The sequence below is a fragment of the Argentina silus genome (assembly GCF_951799395.1).
Source record: "Argentina silus genome assembly, chromosome: 15".
Classification (NCBI taxonomy): domain Eukaryota; kingdom Metazoa; phylum Chordata; class Actinopteri; order Argentiniformes; family Argentinidae; genus Argentina; species Argentina silus.
Genome location: NC_139669.1, coordinates 6,915,458 through 6,937,680, shown reverse-complemented (window position 1 = coordinate 6,937,680; position 22,223 = coordinate 6,915,458). Strand labels below are relative to the sequence as shown.

Here is a 22,223-nt window from a genome sequence, read left to right as displayed (position 1 = left end):
ATCGGAGGCGACACCGAAAGTGACATCACGCCCCTACGGCAGCCGAGAGGACTCAGGCCAGGGCGCAGACCGTTGAGAATTCGGAGTGTACAGGCAGGACAATGAAAATTCAAATGTTGATTATTTAAATTACGGTATCTGAGATTTAAATGTCAATTGTGTAATGTGTAAATAATAATGATCTTTAAATGCATTATGTTGTTTGTGCCTTTTTTTATTACATTATTTGGATATATAACCGTGCAGTTGTAAAAATGCCTGCAATACACACAGATAAGCCACCTTCAAGTGGCAAAAGTAGTGAGCCATAACAAATTATTATGAAGTATTTATTTAAATAGTCTATACACTTCAATATACATATAAATATGACTGGAAAATAGGTACAATGATATTCTCAAAGCACAAACCTATCAATAAATGGAATCAACAGAATACATGCATGGGTATTATCCAGATATTGACACGTGACCACCCTGCTCTGTAATATCATTATTTGACAAATTAAACAATGCTATAAGGTAAACTATTTACAAAACACAATACAAAAGCTATTCAAAATGGAGTACAGGTTAAACTCATTTAGACATTATGCATCATTGAAGAAATTCATTAAAGAATTGAGATCATAGTTGTCCAAAATCTCCAGCAGAGACGTGACCTTGGTCTTCACATTCTGTCCCTTGAACTTGAATTTGTCAATGAAGAGGTCGGTTATCATACCTGGGGAAACGCACACGCACGCACACACACACACACACACACACACACACACACACACACACACACACACACACACACACACACACACACACACACACACACACACACACACACACACACACAATAAAGGTTACTGTGACGGTAACAACTTGACTGATATTTAACCCTTGAATGGGATCGGAGCAAAATAATTCCTATCTAATTAGAACAGCAAAACAGGTCAGCAAGATACCATAAAGTCTTTCCAGGTGAGCTGGTTGCTTCTTGTATTCCTCCAGCAGAACGGTGGAATCATCTAGAATATTACGATACTCAGGGATAAGGAAGTCTGCATTCCCCTCATGAACCTGAAGCTCCTTCACACGCACACATGCATACACACACGCACGCACACACGCACACACGCACGCACACACACACAGCGAGAGAGAAGAGGGAAGAGGGAAGAAGGAGAGAGAAACGTATGAGCAAGGGGATAATTACCGCATTGAATTCAATAAAGCAGTTCATCTCACATTCTAGAACTCTGATACTTACTTTCAATGCGTCGATGAGCTGAACCTTCTTGGCCAGGAGCAGCTGATGCTCAAGCTTGGGATGAATCATCTTGAGGGTGTGGCCCACAGACTCCTCATTGATATCTGGACATACATTTTTAAACACAAACGTCATTTGTGATGTTTGACTTTTCAATTGTGCAAATACTTTGTGCATGATTTGTGTTCGTTGTTTAATTATTGTAAAGCATGGAGCTACCATAAGAGATGTTGAGGTTGGCTTTTCTCTTGGTGGCTTCTTTGGAGAGGACGTCCTTCAGGATGGAGATGGTGGAGATGTTGTCGGACTTGAAGTGGCCTTCCCCTTTACTAGGATAAGAAAAGAAGGGAGAAATAAAGTTGATTTGACCGTCTTAAAGGTAGCCTCTGGGATATGACGTCATAGCAAAATGAACGGGGCAACGCAGCCAAAGACTTTAAAAGACGGAGATACAACAGACCAGAGAATAGAGTGTGTTGCGACAGAGCGAGTCAAATGCGACTGGTGAATGCCATCTTATGTTGGAGGGCAGTGAAATGAGTGGACACTCCTGTTCACTACAATATCTTTGAAGTTGGTCTGTTTTCATGGGCGTGACGTAATATCCCAGAGTCTAGCTTTAACTGATTTCCCTTGCTTACAAGTCAAAGTCAACCGTTCGATTTGTCTATAACAATCACATGGATTCTTCTGAGCATGCCCAGACGGATGTGAAGAGGCAGAGTAACACAGGCTCTGTTACCAGCCCTACACTTTCAACTCTGTGTGGGGGAGTGCACAAGTGGACACATCATGGTAAAGGGTGGTGAATGAGGACCCGGTCCTCGGTCCAGTACTGCACCTATATGTGGCCTCCAGCTGGGTGCCTAGGAAGGTGTTCTGGAAGAAGAAGGAAATGTTCTCTCCAGCGGGGGTCTTCTCTGGAACCTCGGGCAGACAGAACACCACCCACGAGTGGATCTCTGCAAAGCTGAACTGGCCTACCAGGCTGAGGGTGTTCATGGGTCTGGAGGGAGAGAGAGAGGGAGGGAGGGAGAGAGAGAGATACGGGGGGGTAGAGAGAGAAAGGGAGGGGAGTGAGAGATAAGAGGGAGAGAGAAAGCGAGAGAGCGACAGAGACAGAGAGAGAGAGAGAGAGAAGAAGCGAGCGAGGGAGAGGGAGAGAGAGAGAGAAAGCGAGAGAGCGACAGAGAGAGAGAGAGAGAGAGAGAGAGAGAGGGGAAGCGAGCGAGAGATAGACAGGTTATTGATTCCAACAGCATTGCACCACTCATACAGTACAGCAACAGATGAGCCAGCGATACCCCACAGCTCCTCAACCCAGACAGGTGTTCAGGCAGTCGGGAACCTCAGTCACCCTGCCTGCCCTCTCTCTCCCTCTCTCTCCTCACCTGTCCTGGTCCATGGCGTGTGTTCTCTGGTGGAGGGACAGGGGTTTGATCTGGTACTGCCGGACCTGGCAGGTCTTGGGCTGCAGGCGGGGGGTGATGTAGGCCTGCAGAGTCCCATACTGGCCCTCGATAGACCTCACCTGGGGAACACACCAGTCACGACGGACATATAGCATGATATCATAACACTAATAACATTAAGAGACATGACTGCTGATGGGTGGAGGGAGGGCCGTGCAGGTTCAACATGAAGATGAGGGTTCAGGGTTTGGGCCGCCTTTAGACACAACATTTGGGCTCTAAAATCAAAAATCTAAATAAAGGTCTGATATATGTATGTATGTATGTATGTATGTATGTATATACACTCACTGAACACTTTATTAGGAACACTATACTAATACTGGGTAGAGCCTTCCTTTGCTCTCAAACAGGCTAAATTCTTCATGGCATTGATTCCACAAGATGTTAGAAACATTCCTTTGAGATTCTGGTCCATGATGACATGATTGCATCACACAATTCCTGCAGATTTTCAAGCTGCGAATCTCCCATTCTACCAAATCCCAAAGGTGTTCTATTGGATTCAGATCCACATGGTCAGCAACAATACTCAAATAGGCTGTGGCATTCAAGCGATGATTGATTGGTATTAGCGGGCCCGAAGTGTGCCAAGAAAACATTCCCCACACCATTACACCACCTCCACCATGGGAAGGTGTACAGGTGTTCCTAAAAAAGTGCTTAGTGAGTGTATGTATGGACTGTATAGACTCAGCATAGGCTTACCTTTGATGTCTCTGTGACTCAGTGTGAAATATGAAAAATAAGTCTTTGAAATATGGCTGAAAAATACTTTTAAGTGGGTAGGTGAATACATCATATATGCAGAATGCATACAGTATATGTATATGGATGAGTAAGGACGTGTGTCATACCTTGAGCTCCAGTCTGGTTGTGTTAGCTTGGCATCTGTATGTCGCGAGGAGGAAGTTGCCGTTTGGTTGCTGAAAAGACGACATTACAATCAGACCTCTGAGGAAAGCATTCACACAAACATGCATCACTCCTGTTTGTATCAGGAGAGGCTGGTGGAGGCAGAAATCGGAGGACTGGGCTCTTTGTAATTAGATTAGATTAGATTAGATTCAACTTTATTGTCATTGTGCAGATAAATGCAGTTAGCGTCTAACCAGAAGTGCAAAAAAGCAGAAAAGTGCAGTGTGAACAATATATACAGGTAGTGCAGTATATGAGCAGTATAAGTAGTGCAGTATAAGTATAAGTATAAGTAGTGCAGTGTAAGCAGTATATGTATTAGCAGTAACATTATAAGCAGAATAAATAGAATGCAGTGTGAACAGTATAAGCAGCATATGAGCTGTATAGGCAGTGTATTAACAGTAGCATTAAAAAAATAAGGATATGTGCATTATGAACAGTATAGACAGATATGTACAGAAGAGCAGTAGCAGTAGTATAAGAGCATGTAATGCATGGAATGGAATGAGGAATGGTATCCAACACACACGTTTGATACCATTCCTCATTCCATGCATTACAGCGAGCCCATCCTCCAATGTGTACCTCCACCAGCCTCCCCTGGTTTGTATGCTCTCTTTGTCATAAACAACATGAGGTTGGTTCTCACCTCTGAGTCACACTCACTGAAGCTCACCACAGCAGAGTTCTTATCCACGTCCAGAAGATCGATCGGCACATCACTCTGACAGAGAATCACACACAACACTTCATTTATTACATTCACCACCATATACTGTAGGTGTTTCTATAGAGCAGAGTAGGATGTAAGAGTGGCGCTGTGCCACACTGTGAACTTTGCCACTGTGTAAACATTTGAAGGCAAAATAAACTATGTACAGTACCAGTCAAAAGTTTGGACACACCTTCTCATTCAATGGTTTTTCTTTATTTTTTATTATTTTCTACATTGTAGATTCATATTGAAGACATCAAAACTCTGAAGGAACACATATGGAATTATGTAGTAAACAAAAAAGTGTTAAACAAACCAGAATATGTTTTATATTTTAGATTCTTCAAAGTAGCCACCTTTTGCTTTGATGACAGCTTTGCACACTCTTGGCAAGTTTGTGTCCAAACTTTTGACTGGTACTGTACTTAGTAATAGTAATGATAATTACTACGAGTAATTATCTTTGATTGCCAACAAGATGGTTGTTTATTTTATTTTATAATTAAAGCGAAAGTGTTATGATGTTCCTCCTCAATTCAGAGTCAGGGTTTTGATTCAGGTTTTGCTACTGCACGTGTTGGACGTGTTGCTACCGCGCGTGTTTAATACCGTTCCTCATTCCGTTCCGTGCATTACAACGAGCCCATCCTCTGATTCCTACCTCCGCCAGCCTCTCCCCTGGTGAACAATGTGCCCCTCACCTGTAGCAGCAGGTTGTCGATGGCCGTCTGGACCTCCAGGGTGAGGCTGTAACTGGCGTCGTCCTGGCACAGGGTAAACTTGTCATTGATGGAGAAGACGGGCACAGCGGAGACGGCCGTGGAGGACTGGGAGGTCTGCTGGTACCGCTCACGCCCCTGGAGGACCTTCGACTGCAGCTGCTCCAACTCTGCCCTGAGGGAGGAGGGAGGGACGGAGACATGAGAGAGAGAGAGAGGGAGGGAGGGAGGGAGGGGGGGATGGAGACGTGAGAGAGAGAGGAAGGGAGGGAGGAGGGGGGGACGGAGACATGAGAGAGAGGGAGGGAGGGAGGAGGGGGGGACGGAGACATGAGAGAGAGAGAGAGAGAGAGGGAGGGAGGGAGGAGGGGGGGACAGAGACATGAGAGAGAGAGAGACGGAGAAGGGGGGGACGGAGACGTGAGAGAGAGGGAGAGAGAGGGGGGGACGAGACATGAGAGAGAGAGAGAGAGGGAGGGAGGGGGACAGAGACGTGAGAGAGAGGGATGGAGGGAGGGAGTGAGAGAAGGAGGGAGGGAGAGAGGGGACAGCAACGTGAGAGAGAGGAGTGAGGGAGGGAGGGGGAGAGACAGACAGACAGACAGACGGACAGATGGACAGACAGACAGACAGACAGAGAGAGAGTGTTTCTATAAAGTGCTGGTATTGTTGGTACCTGAGTGCTGCCACTTTAGACTGGGTCTCTTTGCTCATCTTGATCTCCTCCCCAGGCCCCGCCTCTGCCTGCTGGGGCTCCGTGGTCAGCCCTGTCACCCAGCCTGGGCACGCACGCACACACACGCACACGCGCACACACACACACACACACACACACACACACACACACACACAGTTATGGATGATCAATAGCGATCAGGTGTATGAGGAGAGGACAGAGGTCTCTATGAGAAGGTGAAGGGGCTGCAGCCTCACCTGTATAGGTCGCTGTCAGGACCTCATCATACGTCTCCTTCCCCACACAGCCCCCCTGGATCGACGTCACACTCTCTGACAGCAGCTGGGCCGCAGGACGAACAGTCACAAACACACGGTCTGGTCAATTACCTGTTATGTTTTACTGTTAACCAACTGGAGAAAATGTTACTGACACGCAAGTTCCAATGGAGCATAAATTGATGATGATACAAACGTTTCGTGGACTCTATGGTCTAGCATGAGAGAGAGAGAGAGAGAGAGAGAGAGAGGGAGAGACTGAGAGAAAGAGAGAGAGAGGGGAGGGGGACAGAGAGAGAGAGTGAGAGAGAGAGAGAGAGAGAGAGAGAGAGAGAGTATGGTCTATGGACTCACATGCTCGAAGCGCAGCGAGGGTTCGTTGGAGCTGTCAAACCCATACACACCAACCGTCCCATCATCCCTACCCACCAGGATGTCCTTCACCCCATCCCCCAGGATGTCGTACGCATTGATACACAGCACCCCTAGTGGACAAGAACCACATCAAAAGGAAAACAGAATAAATTGTCTTAAACAGTTTACAGATTGTAGATTATGAGCATAAATCAAAATTGGGCCGATTGTGTTTCAAAAGTACACTCAAAGATACAGTACCAGTCAAAAGTTTTGACACACCTTGCCAAGAGTGTGCAAAGCTGTCATCAAAGCAAAAGGTGGCTACTTTGAAGAATCGAAAAAATAAAACATATTCTGGTTTGTTTAACACTTTTTTGTTTACTACATAATTCCATATGTGTTCCTTCATAGTTTTGATGTCTTCAATATTAATCTACAACGTAGAAAATAATACAAATAAAGAAAAACCATTGAATGAGAAGGTGTGTCCAAATTTTTTACTGGTACTATATATATATACACACACATATATATAACAGAAATGTGGATATTACAAGACTTCAACAGTACCTCCTTTCTTCCCCTCATTATCAATCTCCCATCTGTGGATCGGAGCAGAGTCTGTGATTCTTACCAGGCCCAGTTTGCCATCTGCAGTCCCATACAGAACATCCTCGCCATCTGTACCTGGGGTAGCAAGAGAATCAGAACCAGAAGTTCAGTACATCATTATAACCTAGCAGCTAGGTCCTAGCTAGCACAGAGTCATTCGGCCAGGCTAGGCTAGGTAATAGCAGAATTGTAAACATGCCTCCTTCGTTGTTGAACAGTTCCAGAACCGATGGAGGCCCAGGGACTTCTATATCATACAACAGCTCTGATCCCTGCAGGACAGGAGAGAAAATACACATTGAACAAAGGCTGTCGGGGGGGGGGCACAAACCACATATTTTGAATATGACTATGATAATATTCTAAATATCAAGCATATCAGGGACAGCTTTGCTTCTTTCCCGAAATGTCACAACAACACACTTCAAACGTTGGATTGCAATGTGACTGGTCGGGTAAATGGAGGATTGGTTGATGATGACACCTGCAGGACTCTGAGGACCCGGTCCTGGCAGGCCAGCACGGGGACGACGCGGCCCAGGCTCTCTGCAGGCAGGCAGACGATGTCGTTGATCTTGTCCCCTGACAGGTAGTAGTGCTGGTCCTTACAGTCGCAGTAGTGGTTGTAGATGTAACTGGCACACACAAACAGGTCCGACCCTGACACATGCCTGCGGGACACAACAGCAACATCATTCACTGTCAGATTATGCAAGTGTGTGTGTGTGTGTGAGTGAGTGAGTAAGTAACTGAGTGACTGTGTGTGTGTGTGTGTGTGTGTGTATGTGTGTGTGTGTCTCTTCGTGTGTGTGTGCAAGGAGGGGAACTGAACTTACATTGCGTTGATGCTCTCTGTCAGGTTGGCCTCGAACGACAGGAACTGTTTGCCTTTCTTGGTATAGCCCCTGACCTCAGAGCCTGAACACACAAAGATCTTCTCCTGTGGGGTCCCCAGAGCCCCCCCCAGGTCCAGCCTGCCTATCTTCTGTCCTGGCAGGGTTTTAAACACGGGCTAGGGAGGACAGACAGACAGACAGACAGACAGACAGACATATATTAACATTAACATGAACACAACTTGGGTATCAAAATGAAGAGGAGTCAACTCAACATGGCTGCATTCTGCATTCCTTGGCAGCACAACATCAATGAAAGAATGTGATGAACACCTCAACACTCAACCTACCACAGCTTCCCCCTTCTTCATCCCAAAACACGTTATTACCCCATCATGATCAGCAACAGCAACCTGAAAGACACAAAAAAACAATCAAACCATTGCCTATCCCTACAGACAAATTTCAAATGGCATATTCCGTAGTACATGGACAACAGGGCATGAAATTAACTTTTTGGTCTACCAGCCAAAATGTCTGGTAGATGAGAAAATTCACCAGCCACTGTGATTTATTTTTTACCAAAATAAAATTCTAAAAATAAAGCAGCAGTGACAGTCAGCTGGAGAAAGCAGGCACAGCGCCAGGAACTTTATCAGTTGCCATACATTTTGAATCAAATGCCACAGATTTCAATTGAAGCATAGTATTCGTTAACCATTGTTGGCTACCTGCCAACGTGGCTGGTAAAATTGACAGATTTACCAGCCAATGACAACATTCACCAGCGTTTGGCTGGTGTTTAAATTTTGCCCTGATGGACAATATTGACAGAATATACTGTAGTTTGCAGTCCTTCATGAATGACAGCACAGTACCTTTTGAGTTGCCTTGCGTCCCAGTGCAGGTAGGAGCCTCATGGTTTTCTGGGATGTCACACCGACCTGTCAGGATGAATGTGACAGTCAATGTCACACAACTCGTTCTGACAGCTACTGTAGTCATGCAATCTTTGGTAGTCAAAAGACAAAAACAACAACAAGACAACTCTGTTTCCACTCCATTTAACAATACGATTTGAGCACCTACTGTTTAGTTGAAGGTAGAATACTGTAATTAAACGTGGACCTGCAACAGGTACAGATTGAGGTATATTGTATTCACTCGTTTTAATAGATAGTGCTGTAGTTAAGTTTTTGTTTACATTACCTGCAGATAATCAACTCGATTTAGGTTGATCTCCATCTTCTACTAGTTGGGTTTATGACTGAGCAGCAGTAGAAATGGTTGTGCCAACAGCAAACTGCTCAGGAACGACTTTTTGCTGCCACTGGTAAAATTGCAGCTATCTTGCGAGGTTGGCCAAATGCATCTTGTCAAATCGGGATAATCCTGGGGGGATTAACGTTAGCTGGCTATTTTGGCTGCTTCTGCTAGCTCGCTAGACGCTGCTATGGCGATTCTCATAGGAATTGCAACATTGTAGCTAAACTAGCCACGTCGGTAGAACGGTTCTCTATGGTTAGTCAGCTAGCTTCTACCTCCTGTGACTGGCAGTGGCACACGAAACTGACATCAATACACAATAATATAGTCACTCTGTCGTCACTCGATCATATGTAATCGATAGTTAGTAATTTCAGGTTTTCCAATGTAACATTTCAGCTAATTTAGGTGTGTAAAGATAGAAAGCTAACTGGAGACAAGACGTTGCCACGGGCAACGGTGTAGTTCTAACAAGCGTCAAGATGATTGGGTCGGGATCGGTTTCGTAGAGTCTCAATCTCGTCTGGAATTGGACGGTGAGTCCGGGGGCTTTCTTGGCTTCTCGCGTTAAAGTGGTCATGATTTCCTTTTCTTTCAAAGTAAAGTGGCTCTACAAGATTCTCTAATAAAAACTAAACCAACATGTAAATTACAACTATGGCCATTAGCATTCACCAAGACAGCAGTGACATAATATAACTGATTCAAATCAGCATCACCTTTGACAGATATGAGTAGTGTGTAGTATTTTATTATAACAGATTAAAAATCGCAATCAATAATGTAATTGATCATATTTTATTGATTTAGGTTATGGACAATTTTATTCCAGAGCTACACAAACATGGTTATTCTACAAGTAAATAATAAATACATTTCACATGGCAAATAATGCAGACATGCAGTGAACCAGAAAATTGTAGCCACAAATCGACCAAATTGAATGACATTCTCTAAGACATTTCCAATTAGAAAACATTTTCAGAATGCAACTGAGCACTTGCAACTGAAGCCAGGCTAGTGTTACCATTTACTGCATAACATGTCCACTGCCTGTAGAGTGGTGAAACTGATTCATTTTAAACAGAAATCCTGCAAATACATGCCTTTTACCTTCCATGTGTTCAAAAATACAGCAGACAGTTAGCTTTGTCAATGCAGCACCTACCCCTAACACATTAAAAAAAAAAAAAAAGAGTTACATGGCATAGATAACATTTCAATTTCGAAAAAGAGTAAAAATGTGTTTAAGACAAATCATGACACAACCAACGCTGTCCACATTAGAAAACAAAACGTATAAAATGGAATCGGTGGATGTAGAAATAACACAAACCTCCCATCCATCCATCTTGCCTTGAAATGCACAATATGATTATAAAAAAAACTTTCAAGAATGGCTGCAACTATGTATAGAACAATTGTATTTAAATATCTAATCTCAGAAAGTTAGTCATTTTTTATTTATTTTTTTTGCGAAGGAGAACAAGTATTTTTCCATGAATAAATAAACTGAACCACACAGGACCAAAAAAGTATACCACCATGGGGTCAATCCTCAGAACATACCAGATAGTCAAGTGTTCTTTCCATAGAGCAAAAAGGGGCGCAGTGGAGAGAGAGAGAGAGAGAGAGAGAGAGAAAGAGAGAGACAGGGAGGGGCGGGGAGGAGCTTCCAGCAGTTCCATCAAGCCATATCAAAAACGATGGTGGTTTTCAGTGCATCACAGGCTGAGCCTACTGTAGTATACAAACAGAGCCGCAGGGACAAAGACCGGACTTGTAACATTCAGGTTTGTTGTTGTTTTTGTTTTTTGTTGTTGTTGTTATTGTATGTCGGTCCCTCTCCAGTTGACACAGCGCCCCTTACAGTACAAACTAAGAGGGAGGGGGGTCACGCGCCAGAGGGGGCCAGGCGGCTGACGAAGGCGATGCTGTTGAGGCACATCCTCCTGAAGAAGGCGGGGATGACTGGCTTCATGATGAAATGTTCCAGAAGGATCCGCAGCTCCGTGAACAGGGTGCTGGGAGGGGGGAGGTGGAAGAGACAATGGAGTTAGAAATGAGTGCAGTACCAGTCAAAAGTTTGGGCACAAACTTGCCAAGAGTGTGCAAAGCTGTCATCAAAGCAAAAGGTGGCTACTTTGAAGAATCTAAAATATAAAAAACATATTCTGGTTTGTTTAACACTTTTTTGTTTACTACATATGTGTTCCTTCATAGTTTTGATGTCTTCAATATTAATCTAAATAATAAAAATAAAGAAAAACCATTGAATGAGAAGGTGTGTCCAACCTTTTGACTGGTACTGTACATGTGTATCACAGCTCTAGTTACAAGCCCTAGTCTCTGAGGACCCCCAGGTGGTGGGAGGTGGGAGATAATAGGGTCAGAAATGAGTACATGTGTACCACAGCTCCAGTCACAGCCCCTGGTCTCGGAGGACCCCTGGGTGTGCAGGCTGGTATGGTAACTACTCCTACACCTTCACGTCTATAGGCTCCTGAGACTAATCATCTCACCGGCAGTAAGGGTTCCTCCTGGACGTGTAGCGCAGAGTGAGGAACCTGTAGTAGATGAAGGGCTGCAGCAAGCTTCCCTGGCCGCTAGAAACACAACAAAAACAACTTTACTGTAAACATGTTCCCCCCGCCCCTTTTTGTGCAAATTGGTGCAAATATGTACCAACTTTAAGTTTCAAGTTTATCGTCTCATACACAAGTGCAGAGAGTAAAATTCTTAGGCTTGGTTCCCTGACAATGCAGCATACAAAAAATACAATAATACAAATAATACAAATAGCAGTAGTGCAATGAAATAAGGACCAGACAATAAGTGACAGTACAGATAAGTGAGACAGTTGGACAGTGATGATTGCTGGAGACACATAAGACAATAGACATGACACAATTTACAGTATAAATAGTAAAGTAAAAAAGTAAAGTCAGTGGAATGTCATTATTATTGCACTGTGCCGTTGGTGTAGAGGTGTTTGTTTAAAGTGACTGTGTAGTGACTAGTGAAGTCCATTCTGTGGGTGTGCTGGGGGTAAAGTCAAGAGTTTGGGGTAGGCTTGTTCATGAGCCTGATGGCCTGGGGGAACTGACTATAGCTCTAACAGGACAGGACATACGCTTGTTCAAGGTTTGAAACTCATTTGACATCAGTCTGATAACTAGCCTTGCATGCAATGTTCGTACTTCTGAGACTACTGCTTTGATTCGATTGTGCCTGACAAGTTAAATCAAGCACATTGTATGTATCAAATCCATATGTTGCCCAGGTGTGATGTACTGTAGTGTGGAGAACAGTAACCTTGTTGAGACCAGGCACCTTTTCCGAGTTTGGAAAGCCTAGGGAAATCCTTTGCAGGAAGTCCAGGTTCAATCCAAGCCAGATGAGCTAATCTAAAATTCTCCAGACCTCCAGAGGTGGTGTGAGAACAGCATGATTTGGAGGAACGGCTAAGCGAGACTAGCCCAGGTGTGATGCACCTGGAGAACAGAGGCGGTTACCTGATGAGCATGAACACAGTGGCTGGCATGAGGAATATCTCGTTGCAGGCGATGAACTTCAGGATGTTCTGCTGATTCTCTGTCAGCTTGATGAGGAGGTTTCTCACAAAGGCCAGGCTGTTGGGGCCCATCGACTAAGATGGAAATAAAGAAAAACACAAAACATAGAATGAGCCAAAACTCAGAACAACAAGGCCCATACATAAGCAAAAGAGAGGTAACTCCCTACTAACCATATACATTACATATAATAACTATATTCTGTATTGCACTGTCACTCTCAGCTTTCTCTTGCATGTCACTGTGGTTACACCAGGGGAGGCTGGTGGAGGCAGACATCAGAGGACGGGCTCGTTGCAATGCTTGGAATGGAACTATTGGAAGAGTGGAGAGTGGAAGAACTTCATCCCAGGGTACATGAACAACGACTCGGACCTGGACCTCACCGTCGAGGTAACTAACTAAAGACGGTGTGTTTGATATTCCATTCCATGCATTACAATGAGCCCGTCCTCCGATTTCTACCTCCACCAGCCTCCCCTGCGTTACAGGATACTTACATCCAGAACCCTCTTTGTGTATGTGTTGGCGTGAAGCAACGAGAAGAGGAAGACTGGGAATATGCTCACTGAAGAAGATGGCGGTTAAGGGGGAAACTGTAGTACAATGGCAAACAAATGACAAACACACAAACCAACAATGCAAAAATAATTACATTAACAGACCGTAACTCAGTTTGGGCACGGCTTGAAAGAATGCCTTCAGGCAATGTCAAACCCTTGAATGTTTCCATATGTCATTGAAACCATCAGCCTTCGTTTGAAAGTAAGCTTACACGGTGTAACTCCCACCGCACCGTCCATACTGTTATTTAAAAATAAAACGTCTTCCAAAATAGGTATTACCAGTATAGCAGGTATTTTGGTGGGAAGTTATACCTGTTTGAGAATTCTGATACCGGTACAAGCCTAATACCAAACTCTACACAGAGGGGCCCATTATAACAAAAGGCAACAAAGACAGTAGCCTTTTCTCAATTGTTAGGAACACGACTCCTTGAGTCCTCTCCTCCGTCGTCGTCGTCCTCCTCCTCGCCTCCATCCGCCCTACTGAAAACCCATTGGAGGAGAAGATCTAGGTTCCTCCCCTTACATATCCTCCTCCAATGCTTTTTGAGTCATGTTCCTAACAGTTGAGAAAAAGGCTAGTGACATGGACCTGGCTAGAATGCTCAGCAACAAAGACAGTGAAATGGCTTAGACGGTTTCTTTGTCCCCTTGACTGAGAGGATACTTGTGATGGGGTGAGAGTTGACGAGGATGAGGGAGTAGAGCAGGTAGTGACAGCTGTCTTCCTGGAGGGCCTGGGCCAGGAAGGCTCTGCTCAGCTGGAAGTGGGGGAGCCGCTGGTGCAGCCGCAGGGCGCTGGTCAAGGCGTTGGCTAGCAGGGCTCGCTGGTAGAAGTTGGCCGCTGCCTGGGGCCTGGACAATACAAACAAATGTAGAATCAACACGTAAAACAATATAAACATGACTGAGCGTATTCAGACTTGTTTGTCTGAATGTCTGAGTAGATTGAAATGGTGTTTACAGTTTGGACACAGACAATTCAACAGCCACACAAGTAAATATGTCATGTGTTGCCATTGAGTGATCATTGGAGACTCTGGATACCATGCTAGTCAGTAGAACAGTTTGTTTCACTGCTCTGTTACGCTTATCTGTCTCTGAGGGGGTTGTTGCTATGGCCACTAAATGACCATCCTGTTTCCAGAGCATCTTATTGCCCTAAATTGTTAAGACATAAGAATGTAGCAAATTTGCACAGGCAGATTATTTGGTTACAAATGCGACTGGCTATAAACCTTGGTAACACAACTCTGGTTTCCGTATTGACATCGGCCAAGTTTCGGTATTAAATTACGCTGCATAACAGACTTCACCCACAAAACATTATTCTCAAATTCGTTAGGCTATAGGCCTATTGCATTAGGCTACACACCTGCAGCTGCATCCGTAGCCAGACTGAAAAGTTACCGGAACGTGTACTGCTTAATTTCATTATCAGTCTTTGCTTCTTACAACTTTGAGTTGATTTCTCAAAATATTCTTCCCAAAGTCATTCGACTGTAGGCCTATTGCATTTGGTTACACTCCTAGCCCTCCACATTGCACCCTATTGTGATGTTTTTAATGATGAATCTGTGTCACCTCAACTCCTAAACCATCTCCATTGCAAGACGCATCTTTCACCGTAGTTTCGTCAACACTGGGCCAATCAGTGTAATTTCGGAAATGCCGCATCTCTGTTCACCCAAGTTTCATAGAAATTGTCTCAGTGGTGTCGGAGATAAATCGTCTGACATACGAACAGACAAAGACTTCATTGGTGGGGGAGAAAAAACAGCCATTACCAAGAAAGGCATCTCCCTCACTCCTGCGTGTACTGTGTATGTGTGTGTGTGTGAAGTGAGCGTACAGTGCCAGCCCCTCCCCCTCGTGCTCTCTCAGCAGAGAGATAAAACTGGCCTCTGTCTCCTCAGCGCTGGCACATATGTGAATAGAAAAACAGCTCTTAATTTGGCAGTTTAATAGATAATGGGCATTTTCAAATCCCATGGGTCACCATACTACCGTTACACATCCCGCCCAACTCTAGTGGCCTGTAGTACCAACTTCAGACCTTGAGGATGTCCTTCTTGGTCGAATGGTAGACGCTTGGGTCTTCCACGTGGGAGACCCGGGTTCCAAACCCCGACTGTCACAAGAGCTATGAACTGGAGTGTACAGCATTCACACTTACCCTAGGAGTGGTAGAATGAACATCACTGAGCAGTAGACCGTGAAGAGCCGCGAGAGCCACATTGCTGTCTCTAGTTTGTTACTAAGCAGGAATTGCTGCAAAAGAAACAAATAAAAGTACATTAAATTGAAAGCTTACACAGTGCATGAGGGTAAACAGATTGAATGGCAAGAAAGAATGATCGATTACATCAATTTCATTGAGATGGAACAAAAAAATCGATGACAAAGCATGGAGGCAGAATGTAAGAGTGTGTGTGTTGTCCGTGTTCTTTACAAGTTCTTAGGTGTTGATGAACTGAATCAAACACACTCACCACTGGGCCTGCCTGAGGAGGGGGAGGAGGGGGGCTTGTTTGCTCCGTGTCAGCCATCTTTTTGACTCTGGGTTACCCTACAGAACAAGCACAAAGTCACAGTTTAACCAATAACTTCCCAGTGAAGTCTGTTTCTGTCATTTGACCCCCTGTCAAAGTCTGTGGAGATAAGACTTGCTTATTGTTGTCAGGAGGCCAGACTGAGAGAGGGAAGGGGTTCGGTACATTGGTTATCCTGCACATAGATTATACAGGGTGATGGTTACACAATGACATGGCATTTAGGAATAAATTAACACATTAATTTGTACAGATATTCCCATTAATATGTTGCATTTTCCCATTAACATGGCATTAACTTACTAGGTAGCTACAATTCTGACACCCTGCAATACATTATCGACGTTAAAAGAAAATCCTAGCTTAATCAAGACCCAAATTGTCATTGAGGTAGATATAGTTAGCATAGGCAGTGTTCAAGCAAGACAGAGCTAGCTAGCTACTTACTAGCTCAGTAGCTGACAGTTACACTGTCAACCTAGCAAGACAAAGCAAGAGGAAAAGGCTAGGAAGTGGCTAACTACCTAATGTGAATTATAGCTCGCTTGCTTGCTTTCCATGATTGACTCTTAGGTTTGGTGCATTATCAATATTTCAAGCGGACTACCTAACTGGACAGAGATGCTAGTAACCTCTTCGGCTATAGCTAGCTAGCTGCCGTAGCAGAAAACGCACTAGAACGTTCTGACTTGCTTGCATCACTTGACTTGTATTCAACGAGGCTAGCAGCCAGCTAACTAGCCCAGTGGCTAACCAGTTGGGATGAATTCATGGACAACAGTTTGAGACAACCCAGCAGTGTGACATTCTGATTCCAATGTAATACGAGTAAAGAGACATTTTCTGAAAATTACCTGAAACTAGTCGGCTGTCACTCTCACTAGCGGTTTATATTTGATGGCTAATTCTGCTAGCTTCCTTGAGTCAGCGACATGCGTCGTTCCCCTTCCCACAGTGGAGTAAAAATGATCAGCTGACCTTGCACCAGGAAAGGAGTTATGGTCGGAAGTGACGAAACTCTCCTCAGACTCGTTAGAGACTACTTTAAAGCCCCGTTAGGACCAATACCTCATGTCTGCCGAAATGTTCTTTAGTGACTGGCTTCAATATACTTTCATTAAAGTAAAGACGTTGCTAGAGTGTTGAAGAACTCTTCTCTCCATGTGCAAGGGTGTCATTTTTCAAAAATACGAAATAAACTTATTGTGAGGGGGCCAGGAGCATTACCTCCTTCACAGTGAAGAGACATGTTGAATTATGCATCAAAGAAACACATACTCACCCTCAAAGTATGGAGGTAACAACTTCACATACATACACAATTTACTTAAGCAGAATACTAAAGTAATGCTGTCAATGCTGATCGAGCGATAGAGAGAGAGAGATATGTCTTTGCATATCAATTTACATCAGAGAATATCCCCTCAATAGTCTACCATTAAGACATCATGCATAACAGCTCTCTGGCAGGATTGTGAGTTTGGATAGAGCTAGAGGTCTGTTTTTTAACAGAATATATCGGAGATACAGCTAAGATGACATACTCTAAGAAGAGGCTTGAGGCATTAAGGGTTGAGAAGTTATAGGCAGGTCTAGGTATGCGTTTATTGTGACAGAGGTGCTATAATTTGGAGACTTGCAGCAACTTCAGAGCATTACAGGTTACATGTTAGGAGTGACAGTGCTGTTACGTTGGTCTGATTGTCTACACAGTAACTAGTGAGTAAATGGCGCCATCTGCTGTCACCTTGAGAAGATACATATTGGTTGATAAGAAAAAGTCACTTAAGTCTACCTTCCAACCTCCTACCTACAACGACTGGATAGACCTCATACCTACAACCCTCCTCCTTTCATAGTCCAATAAAAAATAATATGCATTGAACAACCTGTTTATGTCCCTTCTTTTATAGTTTCTATCACATTATAAACAATGAGGTCCAAGCAGTCTCAAATTCCAATCACTATCGTGATGACAACAACCAATAGAGTTGACTGAATCTCAAACAGATCTGGTAACCAGGTCAACTGAGGTGCAGTCACCCCAATGTGAAAACATGTCTATATGCAATGCTCTGAAGCTGCTGCATGTTTCCAAATGATAGCATCTCTGTCACAATAAACCCATTTTCTACAGTATGGATTGTTGTTGTTTTAAGTGGGGAGTCATGCTGAACCAGATGTTACTAGTAATAGTAATAGTAGTACTGTTAGTACAGTTAGTTAGTACTGTTAGTACAGTAAACACAGTGGACTTGATTCTCTATCATGTGGAATGAATTTGAGTCATACCTATCACATACTGGTTCAGACATTTCTCACATCAACTCAATAGGTCATTGCATCATACGGAATATGTCGATCTAACAGGTGCATGTGACAATGAACTTCTTTTGTTGCCCTCTATCGACCTCTGGTGGACAAATGCTGAACAACAAGATGCTTGAAGTGAACAGAAGTGAAGAGAAGAGGAAAAAGGAGGAAAATTAAGGTATGGAGTATGGACACTTTGGACTAGTTTCCTGGACACATATTACGCCTAATCTGGGACTAAAAAGCATCTCTAAATGAGATTTTCCATTGACAATTGAGTAATTTAGTCGAGGACTAGGCTTAATCAATTTCAGAAACTGCCCCATACATTCTTAAATCAGATGACCAGGGTTTGGCAAACACACCTAGCACTGTTATTTTTGATCACCTCCAGAATTTATCATTGATCTGTCCCTATATCATTTGTTTTGTTTTTTCATCTAAAGGTAGCCTAATGTACCACCTCGTCTGTGGATGGACCCAAGACCTCCTTTGTGGGCCTCCTGGAAACCCCAACAAAGGAGCAAGTGGCTGCTCCTGCTGTTGTCAGACCAGTGTCGCCTGAGCGTAAAAAACACCTACACTCTAAGTTTTCACTCATTATTCAATTATTAAACCACTATCTTAGCAACCAGCTGGTAACAAATTCATTCTAACATGCTAAGATGCTAAGGTAATGATGACAGTGTACACTCACCAGCCACTTTATTAGGTACACCTGTTCAACTGCTCGTTAACGCAAATATCTAATCAGCCAATCACATGGCAGCAACTCAATGCATTTAGGCATGTAGACATGGTCTGCTGAAGTTCAAACCGAGCATCAGAATGGGGAAGAAAGGTGATTTAAGTGACTTTGAACATGGCATGGTTGTTGGCGCCAGACGGGCTGGTCTGAGTATTTCAGAAACTGCTGATCTACTGGGATTTTCACACACAACTGTCTCTAGGGTTTACACAGAATGGTCCGAAAAAGAGAAAATATCCAGTGAGCAGCAGTTCTCTCTGCGAAAATGCCTTGTTGATGCCAGAGGTCAGAGGAGAATGGCCAGACTGGTTCGAGATGATAGAAAGGCGACAGTAACTCAAATAGCCACTCGTTACAACCAAGGTATGCAGAAGACCATCTCTGAATGTACAACATGTCGAACCTTGAAGCAGATGGGCTACAGCAGCAGAAGACCACACTGGGTGCCACTCCTGTCAGCTAAGAAAAGGAAACTGAGGCTACAATTCGCACAGGCTCACCAAAATTGGACAATAGAAGATTGGAAAAACGTTGCCTGGTCTGATGAGTCTCGATCTCTGCTGCGACATTCAGATGGTAGGGTCAGAATTTGGCGTAAACAACATGAAAGCATGGATCCATCCTGCCTTGTATTAACGGGTCAGGCTGGTGGTAGTGGTGTAATGGTGTGGGGGATATTTTCTTGGCACACTTTGGGCCCCTTAGTACTAATTGAGCATTGTTTAAACGCCACAACCTACCTGAGTATTGTTGCTGACCATGTCCATCCCTTTATGACCACAGTGTAGCCATCTTCTGATGGCTATTTCCAGGAGGCTGAGGAAGGTCGAGGGAGTGGTGTTGCCAAGCAGGTTAAGGACAGGGAACATGAGTTGGTGGGGGAGTGGAGGAGAAAGTGTGGAAGAGAAAGAGGAGATGATGGAGGATGACAATGTAAGTTCTGTACTACGTCTGTACAGGTCCCAGGGGAAATCTCTCCAGCCTATCCACTGGCCACAGGGAAGAAGACCCCCAAGTCCTGACATTGGAGAGGGTGGAGACTGAGAGAGAGACTGAGAGGGCCGTCTGGACCAGGGAGAAGGTTCAGCTGGAAGAGAAACTGAAGGAGCTTGGGGAAGGCCATGAGCTTGTGGATGTCATCCAGCAGAACGTCCAGAACGAGATGGACAAGCTCACGGAGGAGATTGATAGAAAGATGACAGAGGAGGTCCAGAGAGAGAAGGAAGAGGTCAAGAGAGAGAAGGAGAAGTGGAGGAGAAAGTGGAGATGTTGGAGGATGACAATGTAAGTTCTGTACTACGTCTGTACATGTCCCAGGGGAAGCCTCTCCAGCCTATCCACTGGCCATAGGGAAGAAGACCCCCAAGTCATGACATTGGAGAGGGTGGAGACTGAGAGAGAGACTGAGAGGGCCGTCTGGACCAGGGAGAAGGTTCAGCTGGAAGAGAAACTGAAGGAGCTTGGGGAAAGCCATGAGCTTGTGGATGTCATCCAGCAGAACGAGATGGACAAGCTCACGGAGGAGATTGATAGGAAGATGACAGAGATCAAGAGAGAGAAGGAGAAGTGGAGGAGAAAGTGGAGATGTTGGAGGATGACAATGTAAGTTCTGTACTATGTCTGTACATGTCCCAGGGGAAGCCTCTCCAGCCTATCCACTGGCCATAGGGAAGAAGACCCCCCAAGTCATGACATTGGAGAGGGTGGAGACTGAGAGAGAGACTGAGAGGGCCGTCTGGACCAGGGAGAAGGTTCAGCTGGAAGAGAAACTGAAGGAGCTTGGGGAAAGCCATGAGCTTGTGGATGTCATCCAGCAGAACGAGATGGACAAGCTCACGGAGGAGATTGATAGGAAGATGACAGAGATCAAGAGAGAGAAGGAGAAGTGGAGGAGAAAGTGGAGATGTTGGAGGATGACAATGTAAGTTCTGTACTATGTCTGTACATGTCCCAGGGGAAGCCTCTCCAGCCTATCCACTGGCCATAGGGAAGAAGACCCCCCAAGTCATGACATTGGAGAGGGTGGAGACTGAGAGAGAGACTGAGAGGGCCGTCTGGACCAGGGAGAAGGTTCAGCTGGAAGAGAAACTAAAGGAGCTTGGGGAAGGCCATGAGGTGGTGGATATGATCCAGCAGAATATCCAGAACGAGATGGTGACAAGCTCATGAAGGAGATTGATAGGATGAAGACAGAGAAGGTTGAAGACACAGGTGGAGATGTTGGAGGAGGTCAATGTAAGTTCTGTACTATGTCTGTACATGTCCCAGGGGAAGGGGGGTAGTATTAGACATGACAATCTGAACCACAAATTAAATTCTGAGCTTTCTAGCAGGGATGGGGTGCATCTATGATTTGTTCCTCCAAAACTTTAAGATGGGGCTCCGCGGGCTCCTTTGATTCTGATCGCAATCCATAGGCTCTTTTCACAGCCACGCACCTTGCTCATTAAAAAAGTCTGAGGAGAACTCCGTTTCTGTGCTTGACAAAGTGATGAAACCGGACCATTTTCTGACATCGTTGTAGTTTGTTATGACCAGTAGTTTAAATGTAAAATAACGATAGTTATTTTAAACGGACATCTTGGTGGACGTGTACGTCAGTCATAGCTTCCAGACCGTGTGCTGGAAAACCTTGTTAGTATATATAGGTGGTGGTGCTCATTTTGAATTTCCTATGCTGCGGCTTCTCACTTAAAGCATAGTTTTTGGTTGCTAATCTCCAGGGTTTTACACTTCAAGGTAATCTACTGTTAAATTACATTAAAAGTGACCCCATCACTACCCTGCGAGACAATCCCATTAGAAAGGCAAAAACATTTAAGAACTATGGTTATTCATAAATATGACAGTGACTGACATGTTTGCATATAAAACTTCAGCCACCCTGGGCATGCAACAATGGACCGGTTCTTAGATAGCGACATAATATTATAGATTTTTCTGACCAACACATATTGCATTAATGTCGCAGAGCATCAGTGATCGAGCAAGGTTTGAAGTTTGGACAGTATGAATAACGTAACGACCCTCTGACATGTCGCCTGTAAACTGGGGGGCTGGACCTACAGTATCTCCATATGTAAACACAAACAGCAAAACTACGATGGGAACAAGGCTGGCCTGTTGTTTTGCGATGTAATTCTCAAGTCTTTTATGTTATGTTTTATTTTTATTTATGTTATATTTAAGTTCGCTAGCCTCATCTGAAAACTTAGTGAAGGCATGTCGCGAAGCATCAGCGGATCGCCCAAGGCTGCCACACTGCCAGGCTCAGTTTGGACAGTAATGATAATTTTTCTGGTCATCTTCCCCTTCTTTGCCAAGGCCAATCAGGTCCCAATGACATTACCAGTGGAA

The 22,223-nt window shown here is 44.3% G+C and overlaps 2 protein-coding genes across 2 annotated transcripts; both read right to left on the bottom strand.

The window, feature by feature from the left end:
* Positions 1–214: 214 nt before the first annotated feature.
* On the bottom strand, positions 215–9,206 carry bbs7 (Bardet-Biedl syndrome 7). The gene is made up of 19 exons (XM_083686700.1): positions 9,056–9,206; positions 8,725–8,790; positions 8,197–8,259; positions 7,847–8,022; positions 7,495–7,681; positions 7,210–7,282; positions 6,969–7,085; positions 6,396–6,526; positions 6,021–6,105; positions 5,764–5,866; positions 5,070–5,262; positions 4,303–4,377; positions 3,590–3,658; positions 2,652–2,791; positions 2,102–2,266; positions 1,480–1,589; positions 1,261–1,364; positions 956–1,079; positions 215–723 (listed from the first exon to the last, which is right to left on the bottom strand). Exons 1-19 carry the CDS (start codon positions 9,089–9,091, stop codon positions 590–592), a joined length of 2,151 nt encoding a protein of 716 aa, XP_083542826.1. The 5' UTR covers positions 9,092–9,206; the 3' UTR covers positions 215–589.
* A 688-nt stretch (positions 9,207–9,894) lies between these two features.
* On the bottom strand, positions 9,895–16,752 carry tmem33 (transmembrane protein 33). Its single transcript, XM_083685895.1, has 8 exons — positions 16,660–16,752; positions 15,746–15,822; positions 15,430–15,524; positions 13,921–14,108; positions 13,188–13,255; positions 12,628–12,761; positions 11,635–11,718; positions 9,895–11,136 (listed from the first exon to the last, which is right to left on the bottom strand). The coding sequence occupies exons 2-8, from the start codon at positions 15,800–15,802 to the stop codon at positions 11,007–11,009; spliced, it is 756 nt and encodes a 251-aa protein (XP_083542021.1). The 5' UTR covers positions 15,803–15,822; positions 16,660–16,752; the 3' UTR covers positions 9,895–11,006.
* Between the last annotated feature and the right edge of the window lie 5,471 nt (positions 16,753–22,223).